Raw genomic sequence first — 22,634 nt, 5'->3', positions numbered from 1 at the left:
GACTCCTTACTACTGCTTTGATGAACACCGTTATAATAACGGAAGAACTTTCTGCCCTGAAAATTATACTGCTCCCAGCACTTACTAGGCAGGAAACAACTATGCAGCGTCTGCTGACTGAGACGCAAGCTCCCGAGTCGCCATCTTTATTTCCTGAGCGTCACCAACTGCCAGATATATCGCACCACAAGGCTGCTAATGCGGCTACAATACAGAGACCCCAGGGACAGGGAGTTGATGATGCCAATAAGCCCTCCAAAACAATTTCCCATGTCCGATACGCAAATGTCAGCTATAGACTATATGAAGCGATCACCCGGGAAAAATCATGGAGGATGGCATATCTGATTGAGTGATGGGGACCTGCAAAAGATGGATACAGCCCTACCCTTCTCCTCTGTGCAAGTGCCGTATTGTCAGCTTGCCCCAGATCGTGAGTCTCCTGATGCTTCCGGCATGCCCGTCACTGCACATGACAACCGACATGAGCACCATACATAGAGGGCTAAAAGCCTGCCCGTACAACCAACCGGCAAACCTGGAACTGACGGGCTGGTTGATACACAGATCTTCCTGCCTAACACTCTGTTTTTTTCCCTGCAACCGTCTACATCGAGAGAATTGACAGATAGCCTTCAGAAAGAGAGCGCTAAAACACCACTGCGCCATAGGAATCGTCTGAGATGCAGATTTATGAAAACATATCTGGATGCACTGTTCGGAGGCGTAAAAGGTTTTCTTTCTGAATGCAGCCAGACTTAATTTGGTCTCTAATTATCATGCTGCGTTTCTTTAATATGTTTGTTTATTTTCCTACACCATATCTATAATTAATAGCTCAAGCAACATAGCTAGTAGCGTTAATGACTTGGTTTATTGTTCTTTTTGATCATTTGCTTTTGTTTTGTTTTCTATAATGTTCATTAAGATTAATGCTAGACTGTTTGGGGTTTATGCGGACATCGGCGTGGACTGTGGGAACATAGTGAGAAGGGATATTCATTTGTCTCATCACTAACTCATTTAAACCATACCAGCTGAGATGACTTCTACTCCACCTGAAACAGTTTTACATGCAAAAACCGCTATGACCAATATAGTTGCTATAGGATAACTGTACGAGTTGGTGGAGAGTTGTTATTCTCACTATGGAAAAATATATTAAAGCTGGTAGTATGCTTTACTGTCGCATCATACTAACTTTACATAACCATTTGACATTCTGCTCCCACTCTTCTAACAAAATGTCATTAGCTTTTGCCATTTAGTAAATGTAAAAACTATTTATTTAGAAGCGAAAGATTATCTGTACTGTCTAGGTCCATTACAAGACTTGGACAAGAACACATTAAAATTTGAAGCTAAGTCACATATCATATTTTCCCCTTCACATATTCAAACAACTGAGTGAGGTGCATTTTTTACAAACGTAATTATGACTAATTGTTTTAGCATGTTAGTCATTCATCAATATAATATAGCTTAATATCTGCTCTGGTTCAAGTAGCTATCCAGATCTAGTTTTTATATAGGTTTAGTTTTATATAACACCTATTTTATGTTACCTCTATGTACTCTAAACGACACTGTAATATTACGTCATTGTAGTACTTTTCTTTCCTTGCCCTGTGTGGCATAATGATATGTATATTGTATATTTGCACTCATTGTTGGTCATGTATTTTCTATTCTATGTTTGCCCGAGCTCATATGCATAGCCTAATACAAGACTTATAGCACAGAACAGGCTTATATTAATTTGAACTGAGTGCATAGTCAATTTATAAGAGAATGTGTTATCTTCAACACGACAGAAAAAATGTATTCATTTTTATTACCTTGCAATCTTCAGTCCCACACTTATCACCCACTCTGCCAGATAAATGGATATTGTCCGCATCCATTACTAAAATTACCACACAGGGCTAAGCGATCCATCTGCAATTTCATTTAACTCTCTCTCAATACTATTAGGCAACTCGTACTCTGAATCCCAATGGAGCATAATTATCCACTTTATTTGTAGCCTAATCTGGGTTAACCGCATGAATGCAAATCTAAACGTAACATCGACATGGCTAACATACCCCTTACCATATTTTGTGTAGCATGGAAATGGCACATTCATTCCAATTTGCTCTGTTATGCCATAGTCTATATCATTGAATAAACAATGGCCATCGTCATTAAGAACATATTCTGATATTGCAATGTTTTCCTAGTGTCAATCACTGTTTGAATTTAGTATTTTTATTTTATGTTGAGATTAGTTAAATTAGTTTATTAAAAAAAAAATCCCAGCATTGTGGTACAGGTGCATATCAGTTGGAACATTTTTCATTCCATTGAAAGCTCTTCTAATCACAGTTTCAACTAAGCTTTGTATTTTCATTATACACGCAAACTCACCCTGTGAGGTGTGATGATGATACACTATCTATTATTGTACCCTTTGTTGGATATGAATAAAAAAAAAAAAAATAGAGGGGGAGGGTTAGAGAGCTGTTTGGGGACTATGAGGGGATCCTACACAGCAGAATTATGTTTTTTTTTGTTTTGTTTTTTTAAACTTATTATAGTACTGGCAGACTTTCTGCCAGTACTTAATATGGCGGGGACAATTGTGGGGTGGGGGAGGGAAGAGAGCTGTTTGTGAGGGATCAGGGGGTGTGACGCGTCAGGTGGGAGGTTGATCTCTACACTAAAGCAAAAACTAACCCTGCAAGCTCCCTACAAGCTACCTAATTAACCCCTTCACTGCTAGACATAATACACGTGTGATGCGCAGCGGCATTTAGCGGCCTTCTAATTACCAAAAAGCAACGCCAAAGCCATATACAGTGGATATAAAAAGTCTACACACCCCTGTTAAAATGGCAGGTTTCTGTGATGTAAAAAAATGAGACAAAGATAAATCATTTCAGAACTTTTTCCACCTTTAATGTGACCTATAAACTACACAACTCAATTGAAAAACAAACTGAAATCTTTAAGGTGGAGGGAAGTAAACAAAAAAAAACAACTAAAATAATGTGGTTGCATTATAACTGGGGATGTAGCTGTGTTCAGAATTAAGCAATCACATTCAAAACCATGTTAAAGGAACACTAAACCCAAAAATGTTCTTTCATGATTCAAGTAGAGAATACAATTTTAAACATCATTATATGTTTTTCAGCAAAGGATATCAAGAGAATGAAGCAAAATAGATAATTGAAGTAAATTAGAAAGTTGTTTAAAATTGCATGCTCTTTCTAAATAATGAGAGAGAAAAAATTGGGTTTCATGTCCCTTTAAATAAGAGTCATCACACACCTGCCATAATTTAAAGTGCCTCTGATTAACCCTGAATAAAGTTCAGCTGTTCTAGTAGGTCTTTCCTAACATTTTCTTAGTCGCGTCCTACACAAAAGTCATGGTCCACAGAGAGCTTCCAAAGCATCAGAGGGATCTCATTGTTAAAAAGGTATCAGTCAGGAGAAGGGTACAAAAGAATTTCCAAGGCATTAGATATACCATGGAACACAGTGAAGACAGTCATCATCAAGTGGAGAACATATGGCACAACAATGACATTACCAAGAACTGGATGTCCCTCCAAAATTGATGAAAAGACGAGAAGAAAACTGGTCTTGGAGGCTACCAAGAGGCCTACAGCAACATTAAAGGAGCTGCAGGAATATCTGGCAAGTACTGGCTGTGAAGTACATGTGACGACAATCTCCCGTATTCTTCATGTTTGGGCTTTGGGGTAGACGGCAAGACGGAAGCCAAGAAACATCTCAAGCCCAGCTAAATTTAGCAAAAACACACCCGAAGTCTCCCAAAAGCATGTGAGAAAAGGTGTTATGATCTGATGAAACCAAGGTTGAACTTTTTGGCAATAATTCCAAAAAATATGTTTGGCGCAAAAACAACACTGCACATCACCAAAAGAACACCATCCCCACAGTGAAGCATGGTGGTGGTAGCATCATGCTTTGGGTCATTTTTTCTTCAGCTGGAACTGGGGCCTTATTCAAGGTAGAGGGAATTATGAACAGTTCCAAATACCAGTCAATATTGGCACAAAACCTTCAGGCTTCTGCTAGAAAGCTGAACATGAAGAAGAACCTCATCTTTCAGCATGACTAGACCCAAAGCATACATCCAAATCAACAAAGGAATGGCTTCACCAGAAGAAGATTAAAGATTTGGAATGGCTCAGCCAGAGCCCAGACCTGAATCCAATCGAAAATCTGTGGGGTGATCTGAAGAGGGCTGTGCACAGGAGATGCCCTCGCAATCTGACAGATTTGGAGTGTTTTTGCAAAGAAGAGTGGGCAAATCTTGCCAAGTCAAGATGTGCCATGCTGATAGACTCATACTCAAAAAGACTGAGTGCTGTAATAAAATCAAAAGGTGCTCCAACAAAGTATTAGTTTAAGGGTGTGCACACTTATGCAACCATATTATTTTATTTTTACTTCCCTTCACCTAAAAGATTTCAGTTTGTCTTTCAACTGAGTTGCATAGTTTATAGGTCCCATTAAAAGGTGGAAAAAGTTCTGAAATTATTTATCTTTGTCTCATTTTTTTACATCTCAGAAATCTGCCATTTTAACAGGGGTGTATAGACTTTTTGTGCCATAATTGCACAAGCTGTTTGTAAATAATTTCAAGTGAGAAACCTAAAATTTGTGAAAAAGTTTGTGAAAAAGTGAACGATTTTTTTTATTTGATCGCATTTGGCGGTGAAATGGTGGCATGAAATATACCAAAATAGGCCTAGATCAATACTTTGGTTTGTCTACTACACTACACTAAAGCTAACCCTACAAGCTCCCTAATTAACCAATTCACTGCTGGGCATAATTTTAGACCCAGAAAGAGGCTTTGCGACGGGCGGAGGAAGCTGGAGCGGCTGTCAAGATTAAAAGGTATTTTTTCACAACACAAGTGAAATGTAAAGTTTGATGAATTAAAGTGCCCCTGTTTTTAATCGAATTTTTAAAAAAACGGGCACTTTAGCATCCAAATTTTTTCATTCATGATTCAGATAGAGCATGAAATTGTAATCAACTTTCTGATTTACTCCTATTATCAAATTGTCTTCGTTCTCTTGCTATCTTTATTTTAAAAGCAGTAATGTTAATCTTAGCAGCCAGCCCATTTTAGGTTTAGCACCATGGATAGCGCTTGCTTATTGGAGGCTTACATTTACCCACAAATAGGCAAACATAACCCAGGTTCTCAACCAAAAATTGTCCAGCTCCTATGCATCCCATTCCTGCTTTTTAAATAAAGATAGCAAGAGAACAAAGAAAATTTGATAATAGGAGTAAATTAGAAATTTGCTTAAAATTGCATGCTCTATCTAAATCATGAAAAGAAAATAGGTGGGTTTAGTCTTTAGAGTCCCTTTAATCTATGTATACAGACATTTCTAAGTTTTATAAGATTCTTATATATTGAAACAAATATGTTTATTACTCACTGTATATTGATATATTTCAGATTTTGTAATACGGTTTATAATGAACATTTTAATATAAATATCTTTTAAAAAAAAATAAAAATGATTATCTTTGTATTCTTTCTTGAAAAACATAAATTATGCTTACCTGAAAAATTTCATTTTCTACTGAAGGGAAGAGTCCACAGCTGCATTCAATACTTTTGGGAAATACAGAACCCGGCCAGCAGGAGGAGGCAAAGACACCCCAGCCAAAGGCCCAAACACCGCCCCCACCTCGCTCATCCCCCAGTTATTCTGCCGAGGGAACAAGAAACAGTAGGAAAAGCATCAGGGTGAAAAAAGGTGTCAGAAAATTACAGTCGCCTCATAGATAAAAACACGGGCGGGAGCTGTGGACTCTTCCCTTCAGAAGAAAATGAAATTATCAGGTAAGCATAAGTTATGTTTTTCTTCTTAAAAGGGAAGAGTGCGTAGCTGCATTCATTACTTTTGGGAAAATAATACCCAAGCTAGAGGACACTGAATGCAAACAACGGGTGGGTACAAAAGGCACCACAGCCTGATATTTGACACCCTAAAAAATATAGACGACACAGGTGAAAACCCAAAGCCCAGTTAACTGAACATTAGTTACACCGTCGGCAAAGTCGAACTAGACAACTCAGTCCCAGAGTCCGTCAGGCCCAAACAGCCTACGAGGAGTCAGCCCCGCGGATCACGACTCCCATGAAGGTACCCGGCCAAGACAAGGACCGCAATCTGCCCCCAGAAGGGAGAACAGATTCTCATGAAAGGATCATTCCACTCTGCAGAACATAGAACCATCCATGGTTGTCGTACAATAGCAACGCCCAGGGAGACGAACTTCCTAGAAACACAAGGACCAAAAAAAAAAAAAAAGAGAGATCCATACACAGGGAAACATGTCCCAAAAAGGACTCGAGGAACACCCTCATATCCCTGACCCTGAACCATAGACAAAAGGTATTCAGGTATTTCAGGAAACCATGGAGTTCCCCATGCCTCATATCAGATCTAGATCTGCAAGCTAGACAGCAGAGACAGCAGAAATAGGATAACTATCCCAGCAGCTATTAAAGAGTTCTCCAAAAAGAACACCCACTGTCTGAACAGGAACTCCCAATGGCCAGCTTCCAGGAAGAAAGTTGACTCACCGTTGCTAAACCCAAACACCAAAGGCGTTTCAAAGCTTGCTAACACCCAGTCAAAGTGCAATTAGCAGCAGCTGGTTACATTCTCAAAGTGCAATAGGTGTAGTTGGGTTCAACTGCAAACCTGCCAAGGGCTCACAGCCCTCTGAATATCGGGGTCCAAGGAGCACCCCCTCCCAGCACCGAACGCCAGTGGAAAAAGGAGGGTGACATCCAAGACCTACCACAAAAGAAAAGAACCGACTCTAAGGAAAAAACGGACAACCCTGCACAGAGTAACCGACCCCCAATCTTCCCTCTAGGATAATGGTCCCAGCCCAAAGGCTAGTCAAGCCCAAAGACAAGAATCCCAGACTTCCGGAAGAGAAAGCAAGGGCCAACACAAGACCCCGGTCAGACCGCTGACTGTTACCACAAACGGTATGCTACCATGAGTCAGGATAGACATTTTGCTCGGGTACGAAACCCCCTACACGGCTGTCTTCTCTAAAAACAAGAAACACTTCCCAAGGGAAGAAGGCCTTCAGGCCCACAGCATCCATATATCAGAATCCAACATATAGCAGGAGCCCCATAGGGATCAAACCCTCATCCTCCCGCTGCAGGAATGGGAACCAGTCACTACATCGCAATTTCTCTTCCAGGATTCTGGAACGCAAGAAAAGAGAAGACCTTACAAGGCAAGACCCACAGGTCGCTACAAATACTAAGGTAATTCCAAACACGGAGAACCCTACTCCCGCTCTGGAAGAGAAGGGAAATAAACAACGGAAACCTACCCTACCATAGAGGCGATACCCCTCTGCCATATTGCCAACCCAGGTGAGGATACCTGGAGTCTACAGGAATAGCGAAAACACGCCAGAAGACAAGTAGGGGACCGTCAGAAGGACCTAAAACCTAAGCCACAAAACGGGGAATCTCTCACAAAGCCCCAGCCTCCACGGAGAGGCCCGTGAGACCACAAACATTGAGTGTGAGATCGATCCACACCCATCCAAGGAGATACACATACCTGGGTCAGGGTCCTCAAAAAAGGAATCAAACAAAGATCCAACTTCCAGAGGAACCCTAAGCTGCCTCCTACAAGGAGGAACGCACCTGTAAGGTTCGTAGACTTGGCGATCTAGCAATAGCCTCAAACCCAAGAGTCACAAAGGACTAAGGTTCAGCACCCAGGGCACTTGGATCGCACAGAAATATCGTAGGCAAGCGTTAATACGCGCTACACACACAGGCAAGGGAGCAATCAACACCCGAAGGCGAATGAGAACCCTGTACCCTACTCGCCATCCAAACTTAAAGGGACACTGTACCCAAATTTTTTCTTTTGTAATTCAGAAAGAGCATGCAATTTTAAGCAACTTTCTAATTTACTCCTATGATCAATTTTTCTTCGTTCTCTTGTTATCATTATTTGAAAAAGAAGGCATCTAAGCTTTTTTTGGTTTCAGTACTCTGGACAGCAGTTTTTTTATTGGGGGATGGATTTATCCACGAATCAGCAAGGACAACCCAGGTTGTTCACCAAAAATGGGCCGGCATCTAAACTTACATTCTTGCATTTCAAATAAAGATACCAAGAGAATGAAGAAAATGTGATAATAGGAGTAAATTAGAAAGTTACTTAAAATTTCATGCTCAATCTGAATCACGAAAGAAAATTTTTGGGTACAGTGTCCCTTTAAGGCACGAACCACGAAGCCCCCAACGGAGCATCAAGGATAAATGGTCAACTACCTGACCCCAGAAGGGCGGCTCTCCGTAACCAACCTCGCCCCTTCACTGACAAGCCCCAAGGCTAGAGTTGCAACGAGGACGGAAATACCCCCGAATGTCGAGACCATGGTCAGACCAAGGGTAATGGAAGAGACAACAGCCAGAGATTCTTGAAGGATCTATCTTTCAAGATCTTCTTTAAGCAGGCAACAACTGGAGCTTCGTGGCTCCCCACAGAAGGTAGGGAACCCCTGCATAACAACTCATAGATTAACACAACTCTGAGCAGAGAAAGAATATGCCCGCGCATTAAAGGGGACGCCCGGATCTGAACCAGGGACCTCTTGATCAGTAGTCAAATGCTCTACCACTGAGCTATATCGTATAACTTAAGAACTGTCATGTCCCCATAGGGTCTTGAACTCAGGTCTCTCAAGTTATATCCAGTGAATTTTCACTGAGCCACCAGAGGGCCTTCCCAAGACAGGAAGGAAGGAAACTCTGCGACCGCAATAAAATGCTTAATAGGCTAAGAGTCAGTGTCCGGAAGAACCTTGAGTGAAAATGCAAATTAACAGTCACTCGGGACACACTAGACCACATAGGTCACACACACATCTCCCACTTCAAAGAATGGAATAACGGTTCTGAGTCCCCGGGGACCTGAAGAACCATAATGATGTCTGCAAAAACAGATCCGTATCACAGGCGAGAAGCCTGAACAGCCAACCTAGATTGGCACTCATAACCCTCCGGTCGGAGGGGTTGTATTTAAACAACAGGCCTTATAATTCGGTAGGATCTATCTGAGCCCTGAGTCCATACAATAGCCAAGAGACATTCAAAATCCAGCAGGATTAATTAGCACCACGAGGGTGACATGAACCCTGGAACAGCCGAAAAAAGTATCCGACCAGTACCTGCCTGGTTTAAGGACACTTCTAGAACTACCCAAGGTCCAAGAAAATTTGTCCCGAAGGATCGATAACTGAACTAGAAAAACATAATTCTAATATTCAACAAGTGCGCAACTTCCGAGAAAGTGCACACACGACCTAAGTCGCAAGTATCGGTTCCAGAGAAGAACGTTCATAAAAATGAAAAACAGAATTTATGTTTACCTGATAAATTACTTTCTCCAACGGTGTGTCCGGTCCACGGCGTCATCCTTACTTGTGGGATATTCTCTTCCCCAACAGGAAATGGCAAAGAGCCCAGCAAAGCTGGTCACATGATCCCTCCTAGGCTCCGCCTTCCCCAGTCATTCGACCGACGTAAAGGAGGAATATTTGCATAGGAGAAATCATATGATACCGTGGTGACTGTAGTTAAAGAAAATAAATTATCAGACCTGATTAAAAAACCAGGGCGGGCCGTGGACCGGACACACCGTTGGAGAAAGTAATTTATCAGGTAAACATAAATTCTGTTTTCTCCAACATAGGTGTGTCCGGTCCACGGCGTCATCCTTACTTGTGGGAACCAATACCAAAGCTTTAGGACACGGATGAAGGGAGGGAGCAAATCAGGTCACCTAGATGGAAGGCACCACGGCTTGCAAAACCTTTCTCCCAAAAATAGCCTCAGAAGAAGCAAAAGTATCAAACTTGTAAAATTTGGTAAAAGTGTGCAGTGAAGACCAAGTCGCTGCCTTACATATCTGATCAACAGAAGCCTCGTTCTTGAAGGCCCATGTGGAAGCCACAGCCCTAGTGGAATGAGCTGTGATTCTTTCAGGAGGCTGCCGTCCGGCAGTCTCATAAGCCAATCTGATGATGCTTTTAATCCAAAAAGAGAGAGAGGTAGAAGTTGCTTTTTGACCTCTCCTTTTACCAGAATAAACAACAAACAAGGAAGATGTTTGTCTAAAATCCTTTGTAGCATCTAAATAGAATTTTAGAGCGCGAACAACATCCAAATTGTGCAACAAACGTTCCTTCTTTGAAACTGGATTCGGACACAAAGAAGGCACGACTATCTCCTGGTTAATGTTTTTGTTAGAAACAACTTTCGGAAGATAACCAGGTTTAGTACGTAAAACCACCTTATCTGCATGGAACACCAGATAAGGAGGAGAACACTGCAGAGCAGATAATTCTGAAACTCTTCTAGCAGAAGAAATTGCAACCAAAAACAAAACTTTCCAAGATAATAACTTAATATCAACGGAATGTAAGGGTTCAAACGGAACCCCCTGAAGAACTGAAAGAACTAAATTGAGACTCCAAGGAGGAGTCAAAGGTTTGTAAACAGGCTTGATTCTAACCAGAGCCTGAACAAAGGCTTGAACATCTGGCACAGCTGCCAGCTTTTTGTGAAGTAACACAGACAAGGCAGAAATCTGTCCCTTCAAGGAACTTGCAGATAATCCTTTCTCCAATCCTTCTTGAAGAAAGGATAGAATCTTAGGAATTTTTACCTTGTCCCAAGGGAATCCTTTAGATTCACACCAACAGATATATTTTTTCCATATTTTGTGGTAAATGTTTCTAGTTACAGGCTTTCTGGCCTGAACAAGAGTATCAATAACAGAATCTGAGAACCCTCGCTTTGATAAGATCAAGCGTTCAATCTCCAAGCAGTCAGTTGGAGTGAAACCAGATTCGGATGTTCGAACGGACCCTGAACAAGAAGGTCTCGTCTCAAAGGTAGCTTCCATGGTGGAGCCGATGACATATTCACCAGGTCTGCATACCAAGTCCTGCGTGGCCACGCAGGAGCTATCAAGATCACCGATGCCCTCTCCTGATTGATCCTGGCTACCAGCCTGGGGATGAGAGGAAACGGCGGGAATACATAAGCTAGTTTGAAGGTCCAAGGTGCTACTAGTGCATCTACTAGAGTCGCCTTGGGATCCCTGGATCTGGACCCGTAGCAAGGAACCTTGAAGTTCTGACGAGAGGCCATCAGATCCATGTCTGGAATGCCCCACAGTTGAGTAATGTGGGCAAAGATTTCCGGATGGAGTTCCCACTCCCCCGGATGTAATGTCTGACGACTCAGAAAATCCGCTTCCCAATTTTCCACTCCTGGGATGTGGATTGCAGACAAGTGGCAGGAGTGAGTCTCCGCCCATTGAATGATCTTGGTCACTTCTTCCATCGCCAGGGAACTCCTTGTTCCCCCCTGATGGTTGATGTACGCAACAGTCGTCATGTTTGTCTGATTGAAACCGTATGAACTTGGCCTTTGCTAGCTGAGGCCAAGCCTTGAGAGCATTGAGTATCGCTCTCAGTTCCAGAATATTTATCGGTAGAAGAGATTCTTCCCGAGACCAAAGACCCTGAGCTTTCAGGGGTCCCCAGACCGCGCCCCAGCCCATCAGACTGGCGTCGGTCGTGACAATGACCCACTCTGGTCTGCGGAAGCTCATCCCCTGTGACAGATTGTCCAGGGACAGCCACCAACGGAGTGAATCTCTGGTCCTCTGATTTACTTGTATCGTCGGAGACAAGTCTGTATAGTCCCCATTCCACTGACTGAGCATGCACAGTTGTAATGGTCTTAGATGAATGCGCGCAAAAGGAACTATGTCCATTGCCGCTACCATCAAACCTATTACTTCCATGCACTGCGCTATGGAAGGAAGAGGAACGGAATGAAGTATTTGACAAGAGTTTAGAAGTTTTGTTTTTCTGGCCTCTGTCAGAAAAATCCTCATTTCTAAGGAGTCTATTATTGTTCCCAAGAAGGGAACCCTCGTTGACGGAGATAGAGAACTCTTTTCTACGTTCACTTTCCATCCGTGAGATCTGAGAAAGGCCAGGACAATGTCCGTGTGAACCTTTGCTAGAGGAAGGGACGACGCTTGAATCAGAATGTCGTCCAAGTAAGGTACTACTGCAATGCCCCTTGGTCTTAGCACCGCTAGAAGGGACCCTAGTACCTTTGTGAAAATCCTTGGAGCAGTGGCTAATCCGAACGGAAGTGCCACGAACTGGTAATGCTTGTCCAGGAATGCGAACCTTAGGAACCGATGATGTTCCCTGTGGATAGGAATATGTAGATACGCATCCTTTAAATCCACCGTGGTCATGAATTGACCTTCCTGGATGGAAGGAAGAATTGTTCGAATGGTTTCCATTTTGAACGATGGAACCTTGAGAAACTTGTTTAGGATCTTGAGATCTAAGATTGGTCTGAACGTTCCCTCTTTTTTGGGAACTACGAACAGATTGGAGTAGAACCCCATCCCTTGTTCTCCTAATGGAACAGGATGAATCACTCCCATTTTTAACAGGTCTTCTACACAATGTAAGAATGCCTGTTTTTTTATGTGGTCTGAAGACAATTGAGACCTGTGGAACCTCCCCCTTGGGGGAAGCCCTTTGAATTCCAGAAGATAACCTTGGGAGACTATTTCTAGCGCCCAAGGATCCAGAACATCTCTTGCCCAAGCCTGAGCGAAGAGAGAGAGTCTGCCCCCCACCAGATCCGGTCCCGGATCGGGGGCCAACATCTCATGCTGTCTTGGTAGCAGTGGCAGGTTTCTTGGCCTGCTTTCCCTTGTTCCAGCCTTGCATTGGTCTCCAGGCTGGCTTGGCTTGAGAAGTATTACCCTCTTGCTTAGAGGACGTAGCACTTGGGGCTGGTCCGTTTCTACGAAAGGGACGAAAATTAGGTTTATTTTTGGCCTTGAAAGACCTATCCTGAGGAAGGGCGTGGCCCTTGCCCCCAGTGATTTTCGCCGCTAACCTAGCCAATTGCAAAGTGGCGTCTAGGGTGAAAGAATTAGCCAATTTGAGAGCACGGATTCTGTCCATAATCTCCTCATAAGAAGGAGAATTACTAGTGATCGCCTTTTCTAGCTCATCGAACCAGAAACACGCGGCTGTAGTGACAGGGACAATGCATGAAATTGGTTGTAGAAGGTAACCTTGCTGAACAAACATCTCTTTAAGCAAACCTTCTAATTTTTTATCCATAGGATCTTTGAAAGCACAACTATCTTCTATGGGTATAGTGGTGCGTTTGTTTAGAGTAGAAACCGCCCCCTCGACCTTGGGGACTGTCTGCCATAAGTCCTTTCTGGGGTCGACCATAGGAAACAATTTTTTAAATATGGGGGGAGGGACGAAAGGTATACCGGGCCTTTCCCATTCTTTATTTACAATGTCCGCCACCCGCTTGGGTATAGGAAAAGCTTCGGGGGGCCCCGGGACCTCTAGGAACTTGTCCATTTTACATAGTTTCTCTGGGATGACCAAATTCTCACAATCATCCAGAGTGGATAACACCTCCTTAAGCAGAGCGCGGAGATGTTCCAACTTAAATTTAAATGTAATCACATCAGGTTCAGCTTGTTGAGAAATTTTCCCTGAATCTGAAATTTCTCCCTCAGACAAAACCTCCCTGGCCCCCTCAGACTGGTGTAGGGGCCCTTCAGAAACAATATCATCAGCATCCTCATGCTCTTCAGTATTTTCTAAAACAGAGCAGTCGCGCTTTCGCTGATAAGTGGGCATTTTGGCTAAAATGTTTTTGATAGAATTATCCATTACAGCCGTTAATTGTTGCATAGTAAGGAGTATTGGCGCGCTAGATGTACTAGGGGCCTCTTGTGTGGGCAAGACTGGTGTAGACGAAGGAGGGGATGATGCAGTACCATGCTTACTCCCCTCACTTGAGGAATCATCTTGGGCATCATTTTCTCTAAATTTTGTGTCACATAAATCACATCTATTTAAATGAGAAGGGACCTTGGCTTCCCCACATTCAGAACACAGTCTATCTGGCAGTTCAGACATGTTAAACAGGCATAAACTTGATAACAAAGTACAAAAAACGTTTTAAAATAAAACCGTTACTGTCACTTTAAATTTTAAACTGAACACACTTTATTACTGCAATTGCGAAAAAGTATGAAGGAATTGTTCAAAATTCACCAAAATTTCACCACAGTGTCTTAAAGCCTTAAAAGTATTGCACACCAAATTTGGAAGCTTTAACCCTTAAAATAACGGAACCGGAGCCGTTTTTATATTTAACCCCTTTACAGTCCCTGGTATCTGCTTTGCTGAGACCCAACCAAGCCCAAAGGGGAATACGATACCAAATGACGCCTTCAGAAAGTCTTTTCTATGTATCAGAGCTCCTCACACATGCATCTGCATGTCATGCTTCTCAAAAACAAGTGCGCAATACAGGCGCGAAAATGAGACTCTGCCTATGATTAGGGAAAGCCCCTAGAGAATAAGGTGTCCAATACAGTGCCTGCCGGTTATTTTACAAAATTCCCAAGATTAAAATAATTCCTCAAGGCTATGGAGTATAAAATATGTTTATATATAAATCGATTTAGCCCAGAAAATGTCTACAGTCTTAAAAAGCCCTTGTGAAGCCCTTATTTACTGTCTGTAATAAAATGGCTTACCGGATCCCATAGGGAAAATGACAGCTTCCAGCATTACATCGTCTTGTTAGAATGTGTCATACCTCAAGCAGCAAAAGTCTGCTCACTGTTCCCCCAACTGAAGTTAATTCCTCTCAACAGTCCTGTGTGGAACAGCCATCGATTTTAGTAACGGTTGCTAAAATCATTTTCCTCTTACAAACAGAAATCTTCATCTCTTTTCTGTTTCAGAGTAAATAGTACATACCAGCACTATTTTAAAATAACAAACTCTTGATTGAATAATAAAAACTACAGTTAAACACTAAAAAACTCTAAGCCATCTCCGTGGAGATGTTGCCTGTACAACGGCAAAGAGAATGACTGGGGAAGGCGGAGCCTAGGAGGGATCATGTGACCAGCTTTGCTGGGCTCTTTGCCATTTCCTGTTGGGGAAGAGAATATCCCACAAGTAAGGATGACGCCGTGGACCGGACACACCTATGTTGGAGAAATCTAACAGACACGAGCTTAAGAAAAAACAAAATTAAACACATCCATCCAGATCAAAAAATAAAATGAAGGCAGCACCCATGGGTGAACACCCAAAGTGAATGAGGACTACAACGGAACCAGCCGATTAAGAGCCCCATTCACCCAAACTCAGAACTGGAACCGAAAAACATAAAGCAAAAGAAAAAAACGTCAACGTTAAGGAGATTGACTTCATCCCCAAACGTCCTATCCCTTTTGCCATCCAGCTTCTAAGGCCTCGGATCCCTTGGCCCGTTAGGACTGGGATCCTCCAACATTGCCAAAACATGTCTTAAAAGAACACAAAGGCGAGCAAGCCTATAACGGAAGGCAAAATCATCCCTTGCCTCAGGGGCCAACACTTCTCCAGAAGGCCGAACTGAATCGGGCGATCCCACGCTTGACGGGCCCTGGTTAACGGAACACGGACAGTATCTTAGAAATACTTAACTTGGGAGATATAAATGATTCAGCGCCATAGAAATGGCCATGCGGAACCTTGCCGTAACATCTGGAGGAAACAAGGCACCCTCTGGAGAAGGAGTAAAGGCCATAGGGACACCTGCTTGCGTAGCCGGGAAATGGCCTGGGACACTCACTTCACGGGTCATGGAAACCTCGGAGGCGGATGGCTCAACGCACTCTAAGCTCCCTGCTTCAGGAGAAGAGAGTACTCTAGAAAGGCAATCGGAACATAACTGATGGGCATATTTTAACAGGGCCATTTCATATTCATCACAAGACACATCCTCCGTACGGGAGGCATCCGTGTCACGCATATCAGAATCCTACATAATTTCAGAATTACAAAAATGACAAAAACTAACTGGAACCCTTTAACACCCCCAATGGCTGGGGCACTCACCACCTTCTGTGACCAAGACAACCCACAAGCTAAGACTCTCTCGGTCGCACACAGTGAGCATACGGAAGTGAGAAACAACGTAACCGCACCCATCACAAGGTGCACCGTGCCAGTCATGAAAAGGGCGCGCAATATGGAAGTTCGCGTCATTAAAAGAAGGCTGTTATGTTTCGTAAAGGCTGTGAGCCTAAGTATAGCTACACATTTTCAGATAGAACCATATAACATACATGATTAAAAGTCCCCCCTGTTGAATAACCCCCCGCAGGCGATATTAACCCATGATTCCTTATTAAGATTAAAGGAGTCGCAGTGGGACCCTACCTTGTTTTGTTATCATTACATTCACAAAACGAAATAAAATGAAATGATCTTACTGGAATGTACGCCGTGGAACAGGAACATGGCCCTTCAAGTGTGGCAGATAGTAGCTTCTGACATGGACTTGAGTGAAGAAAGGTAGGCAGCAAAACTCGTCAACGCTGATTACCAAGGAGCTGTTAATATGAGTCGGGATGGGTTTGCAGGAAAACTCTCCCTGCATCTCCGGACTCTTTCATCCATGCTCTCACTGAGAGGCTGACAGGATTACTTAAAACTCCAGTCCCATTTCAAAGAGTACTACCCTCTATAAGAGATTATCTCGAACTTCTGTGGGAGGTGGGGGAGGTGTTAGGGCCTTTGGCTGGGATCTCTTTGCCTCTCCCTGGTGGCCGGGTTCTGCATTTCCCAAAAGTAATTAATGCAACTGTGGACTCTTCATTTTTAAGAAGAAAAGCATACCTAGGTAGATTCTGGAGCAGCAATGCTGGGCCCTAAATTGTGATTGCTAGCTACACAGATATGCCTCAGCATTGCTGAGGTGTAATAATAAAATTTTCTTTTTTCCACGTGTATGTCCCTTGAGTCTTCTAACTTACCGTACTGCCAGATGCTGGGGTTGTTCCTGTCTGCTGAAAATGAGATGCCAGCCCAGACTTGTTCTTGCACTGCTCTTTGCACTCCAGACATCTAAAGGTGGAATAGACCGATTGATCTGAAGAACCATTTCCGGGCAGAATGGCTGAGTCACTTGCAGCAGTGGCCGTGGCCACTGCATCCTGAGCAGGTCCTGGAGTGGCAGCTTTACCTGGAGTAAGAACAGCAACTGAGATAAGAGGTGTGACATCTGGCTGTCCTATCATCTGCTCCAAGGCAATAGGTCTCATAACTAGATGTGAGCACTGCATAACCAGGCCATTGTCTTTGTGCTTGCGGGCATGTAGGAGCAAGCTACACTTATTGAAGAAGACTAGACGCTTAGTACAGTGGTTACAGGTCACTTCAATTCTCATACTCCGTCTATCATAGTGTCTGGCTAAGCTCTTCTCCAGTGCAAAAGAATCTCCACATTCAAGACAGCGGAAACCAAAAAGAGGCAGGCTCAAAGAAGATTCTGCTGGGGGACTTAGATTCGGCTTATACGTTGGAAGTAGGTTTTTGCTATTAAGGATTTTGTTGAAGGTTTCAACTAGACTGGATTGAGTCCTGGAGATAACAGTGCCAGCTACAGCTGGGGACGGCTTCTGGGACTGCACCATCACAACTGTCGCATTGCGCTGGGGGCTTGCAGTTGTGGTAGTGACTGTGTTAATAGGGGACACCTGACTGGTTACACTGACATTAGACAAGGGTGCTGTGGTGGAGAGTGGCTGCTGCACCAGGTGAATAATATTCTTAGTCATTACTTTGTTGGGTTTGGAAGGCAGTACTACTGCCTTCTGTTGAGCTACACTGGCAGCCATAAGCATCACACTGCTTGCATTCTGGATTGTGGAAACAGGCAATACTGACCCTTTTAGTTTCACTGCATTGCCTAGCTGTAGTTTAACTACTTGAGACCCTTCAGTCTTGGAAGGGCTGGCAAGATCAGTTTTTGCTTTAGGAGATGCCTGGCTTATATCTTCTTTTGCAGCGGAAGTTTTCTCTGTGGAAGTCTCCGATGATGGTTCCTGAGGAGACTCCTCACTCACTTGATTTGATACTAATGCATTTGTATCAGATGGGACTCTGGTGACAGTCCTGGTTATGCTTCCAGAGCGTGTTTTTATGGTTTTGATACGAACTTTAAGTGGCCTTGAGGAATTTGAAGATGGGGAACTGATGCTCCCCTCTTCTTCAACATCACTGGATAAACTTTTAGGGCTCCAACATGGTTCCTCTTTTACATTTGGTGCATCAGTCACTGGGCTGACCATGGGCTCATTTGAATTGCTTGGGAACTCCACGGCAGACTCAGAGTTTGTTGTGAAGGATGAAGGGCTTTTTTTTTCAATTATATTGTTGATACCCGTCTCTTTAATCTGGGCATCTTCTTTCCAAGGGGGAATGATCTCTTCACCAGAAGGGTAGCGAACAGTAACAGACTTCAAGTGCTCTAATGGGCAGACTACCGTTGCCTCTTCTTCTGGCTCCTTTTTTATTAGAGGCGTTTCCATGCATAGTCCTATATTTAAACTGTCACTGGTGATTTTACTGATACCAAAACCTTGGGGATTTCCTCTTGTTAAACTATGAGTACTTTCCACTGCAGAGTCCAAAGCAGGAGAAGGGCATACCACAGGGTCAGGAGACTCAAAAATTGGTCTCTCTTTTGATTTTATTTCTCGCGGCCTGTCTATTAAATTGGTTGTATGGTTGTCCATAGGATTATCTACAGGATTGAAGTCTGTAAAAAGATCTATTGGTTTAACGCCTTTCCCTCTGGTTGCCCAGGTCTCCCCTCCATTAGAAGCTGCGGAAACAGATTCTGCAGTCCTTGGAACTGCAGATCTATTGACATCAGGGCTGTTAAAACCATTTTGAAGCAGCCGAGACCCTAGGCCCTGTATCTCTTTACTATGTACTTCCAGAGGGTCAACTTGTTCAGGGCATACAGTGTTCTTGACTATGACACTGACAGTAGTGATATCTCCATGGGGAAGCCCATGCTCGAGGTTTCCAGATTCTCCCGTTGCAGGTTTCATTTGTTCCTCCCCATCTTCAGGTTGAATGGCTTCATTTGCATCCATGTCAGGAATATCAAAAGCTGCCAACAGATCATCAAAGTCAGGTGTTTTCATATCGCCCATGGTGATCTATGCAAGCAGACCTACAAAACACACATATACAAAGTCAATTATTATTTGTACACAATCACATATCAGATATATTTAGTTAAAACAATTTTAAATTCTACTTGCTTAAGACAAAATTAAATAAAACACAACTCACATGTCTCAACGAGGTAGCTACGTAAAGCACATATTCCACAAAATCATATATATATATATATATATATATACACATACATACATATATACACATACATACATATATATATATATATACACACATACATACATATATATATATATATACACATATACACATATATATATATATATACACACATACATATATACACACATATATATATATATATATATATATATATATATATATATATATATATATATATATATACACACACATTATATATATATATATATATATATATAAATAATGGAAAGCACTCTCTGGTCTTTTAAGTGAAAATGTAATGAATCAAGCGTGACGCTTCGGGGACACACTCCCCTTCCTCAGAGTGTGTCCCCGAAACGTCACGCTTGATCCATTAAATTTTCACTTAAAAGACCAGAGAGTGCTTTCCATCATTTATATATTCATATCTGCTAGCACCCTGGCATATAAAATATATATATGTATATATATATATATATATATATATATATATATATATATATATATATATATATATATATACACATACATACATACACATACATACATACACATACATACACACACACATACATATACATAGATTGTTTATTGTATTTATTGGATCACCTCTCTTTTTGTCACATCTCTGTACATGTGACAAAAAGAGGGAAGTCACGGGGTAATAAAATAAAATCACAGATGTGACATTTTAGGACAAGAAGATGAGGAGATATAAACAAACATACATACACACATTATATATATATATATATATATATATATATATATATATATATATATATATATATATATATACACATACATACACATATACATACATACACATATACACACAGTATCTCACAAAAGTGAGTATACCCCTCACATTTTTGAAAATATTTTATTATATCTTTTCATGTGACAAAACTGAAGAAATGACACTTTGCTACAATGTAAAATGGCGAGTGTACAGCCTGTATAACAGTGTATATTTGCTGTCCTCTCAAAATAACAACACACAGCCATTAATGTCTAAACCGTTGGCAACAAAAGTGAGTACACCCCTAAGTGAATATGTACAAATTGGGCCCAAAGTGTCAATATTTTGTGTGGCCACCATTATTTTCTACTGCCTTAACCCTCTTGGGCATGGAGTTCACCAGAGCTTCTCAGGTTGCCACTGGAGTCCTCTTTCACTCCTCCATGACGACATCACGGAGCTGGTGGATGTTAGACACCTTGCGCTCCCCCACATTCCGTTTGAGGATGCCCCACAGATGCTCAATAGAGTTTAGGTCTGGAGACATGCTTGGCCAGTCCATCACCTTTACCCTCAGCTTCTTTAGTAAGGTAGTGGTCGTCTTGGAGGTGTGTTTGGGGACGTTATGTTGGAATACTGCCCTGCGACCCAGTATCCGAAGGGAGGGGGATCATGCTCTGCTTCAGTATGTCACAATACATGTTGGCATTCATGGTTCCCTCAATGAACTGTAGCTCCCCAGTGTCGGCAGCACTCATGCAGGTCCAAACCATGACACTCCCACCACCATGCTTGACTGTAGGCAAGACACACTTGTCTTTGTACTCCTCGCCTGGTTGCCGCCGCCACACACACACTTGTCACCATCTGAACCAAATAAGTTTATCTTGGTCTCATCGGACCACAGGACATGGTTCAACAAACTGTTGTGGGCTTTCTTGTGCATCATCTTTAGAAGAGGGTTTCTTCTGGGATGACAGCCATGCAGACCAATTTGATGCAGTGTGCGACGTATGGTATGAGCACTGACAGGCTGACCCCCCCACCCCTTCAACCTCTGCAGCAATGCTGGCAGCACTCATACGTCTATTTCCCAAAGACAACCTCTGGATATGACCCTGAGCACATACACTCAACTTCTTTGGTCGACCATGGCGAGGCCTGTTCTGAGTGGAACCTGTCCTGTGAAACCGCAACATGGTCTTGCCCACCATGCTGCAGCTCAGTTTCAGGGTCTTCTTCTAGCATAGGCCATCTTTATAATGAGCAACAATTCTTTTTTTCAGATCCTCAGAGAGTTCTTTGCCATGAGGTGCCATGTTGAACTTCCTTTGACCAGTATGAGAGAGTGTGAGAGCGATAACACCAAATAACACTTATTAACACACCTGCTCCCCATTCACACCTGAGACCTTGTAACACTAACGAGTCACATGACACCGGGGAGGTAAAATGGCTAATTGGGCCCAATTTGGACATTTCCACTTAGGGGTGTACTCACTTTTGTTGCCAACAGTTTAAACATTAATGGCTGTGTGTTGAGTTATTTTGAGGGGACAGGAAATTTACACTGTTATACAGACTGTACACTTACAACTTTACATTGTAGCAAAGTGTCATTTCTTCAGTGTTGTCACATGAAAAACATAATTTATGCTTACCTGATAATTTTCTTTTCTTCTGACGGGGAGAGTCCACAGCTGCATTCATTACTTTTGGGAATTCAGAACCTGGCCATCAGGAGGAGGCAAAGACACCCAAGCCAAAGGATTAAATACCTCCCCCGCTTCCCTCGTCCCCCAGTCATTCTGCCAAGGGAACAAGGAACAGTAGGAGAAATATCAGGTGAAGAAAAAAAAAAAAGGTGCCAGAAGTATAAATTAAAACATGGCCGCCCCCCATAAAAAACGTGGGCAGGAAGCTGTGGATTATCCCTGTCAGAAGAAAAAAAATTTATCAGGTAAGCATAATTTATGTCTTTCTTCTTAAAAACAGAAAGAGTCCACAGCTGCATTCATTACTTTTGGGAAAACAATACCCAAGCTATAGAGGTAGACAAGGGGGCCCATTCAAAGGGCACCACTGCCTGAAATTACCCAAACTATATTTATTGGGCACTTATAGAGCGCAAACTAATCACCCGTGAGGGCCTCAATGCGCTAAGGGAGAGCAGATAGGAGGAGGGGAAGAGGATGGGCGTTCAGTCGAAGAACCAGGTTTTGAGGTCCTTTCTAAACTTTGTAAGGGAGGTGGATTGTCTGAGGTGCAGCGGGAGGGTGTACCATGCCTTTGCTGCCATGTGGGAGGATCTTCCGCCCACTGTAGATTTGCTGATGCGGGGGGTGGCTGCGAGTGCTTGGTCGGCCGATCGGAGTTGTCTGGCGGGGGTGTAGAAATTCATGCGGTGGTTGATGTATTTGGGTCCGATGTTGTGAAGGGCCTTGAACGCGTGGGTAAGGAGCTTAAAAGGTGATTCTCTTGTTGATGGGGAGCCAGTGAAGGTTCCTTAGGTGTTCAGTGATGTGGCATTG

General features: G+C 42.7%; 1 protein-coding gene across 2 annotated transcripts in view; it reads right to left on the bottom strand.

Moving 5' to 3' along the window:
- Positions 1-22,634, bottom strand: part of ZNF687 (zinc finger protein 687) — a 170,312-nt gene that overhangs the window by 101,839 nt on the left and 45,839 nt on the right. For both annotated transcript variants that reach the window (XM_053703779.1, XM_053703788.1), the window contains exon 2: positions 17,000-19,209. In XM_053703779.1, coding sequence (XP_053559754.1) covers positions 17,000-19,189 — 2,190 coding nt within the window. In that variant the 5' untranslated portion in view covers positions 19,190-19,209. The remainder of the gene's footprint in view (positions 1-16,999; positions 19,210-22,634) is intronic.

The sequence above is a fragment of the Bombina bombina genome, chromosome 1 (assembly GCF_027579735.1).
Source record: "Bombina bombina isolate aBomBom1 chromosome 1, aBomBom1.pri, whole genome shotgun sequence".
In the NCBI taxonomy this organism is placed as follows: domain Eukaryota; kingdom Metazoa; phylum Chordata; class Amphibia; order Anura; family Bombinatoridae; genus Bombina; species Bombina bombina.
Note: the sequence above shows the minus strand (reverse complement) of the source record. Positions and strands in the feature narration are given on the sequence as shown.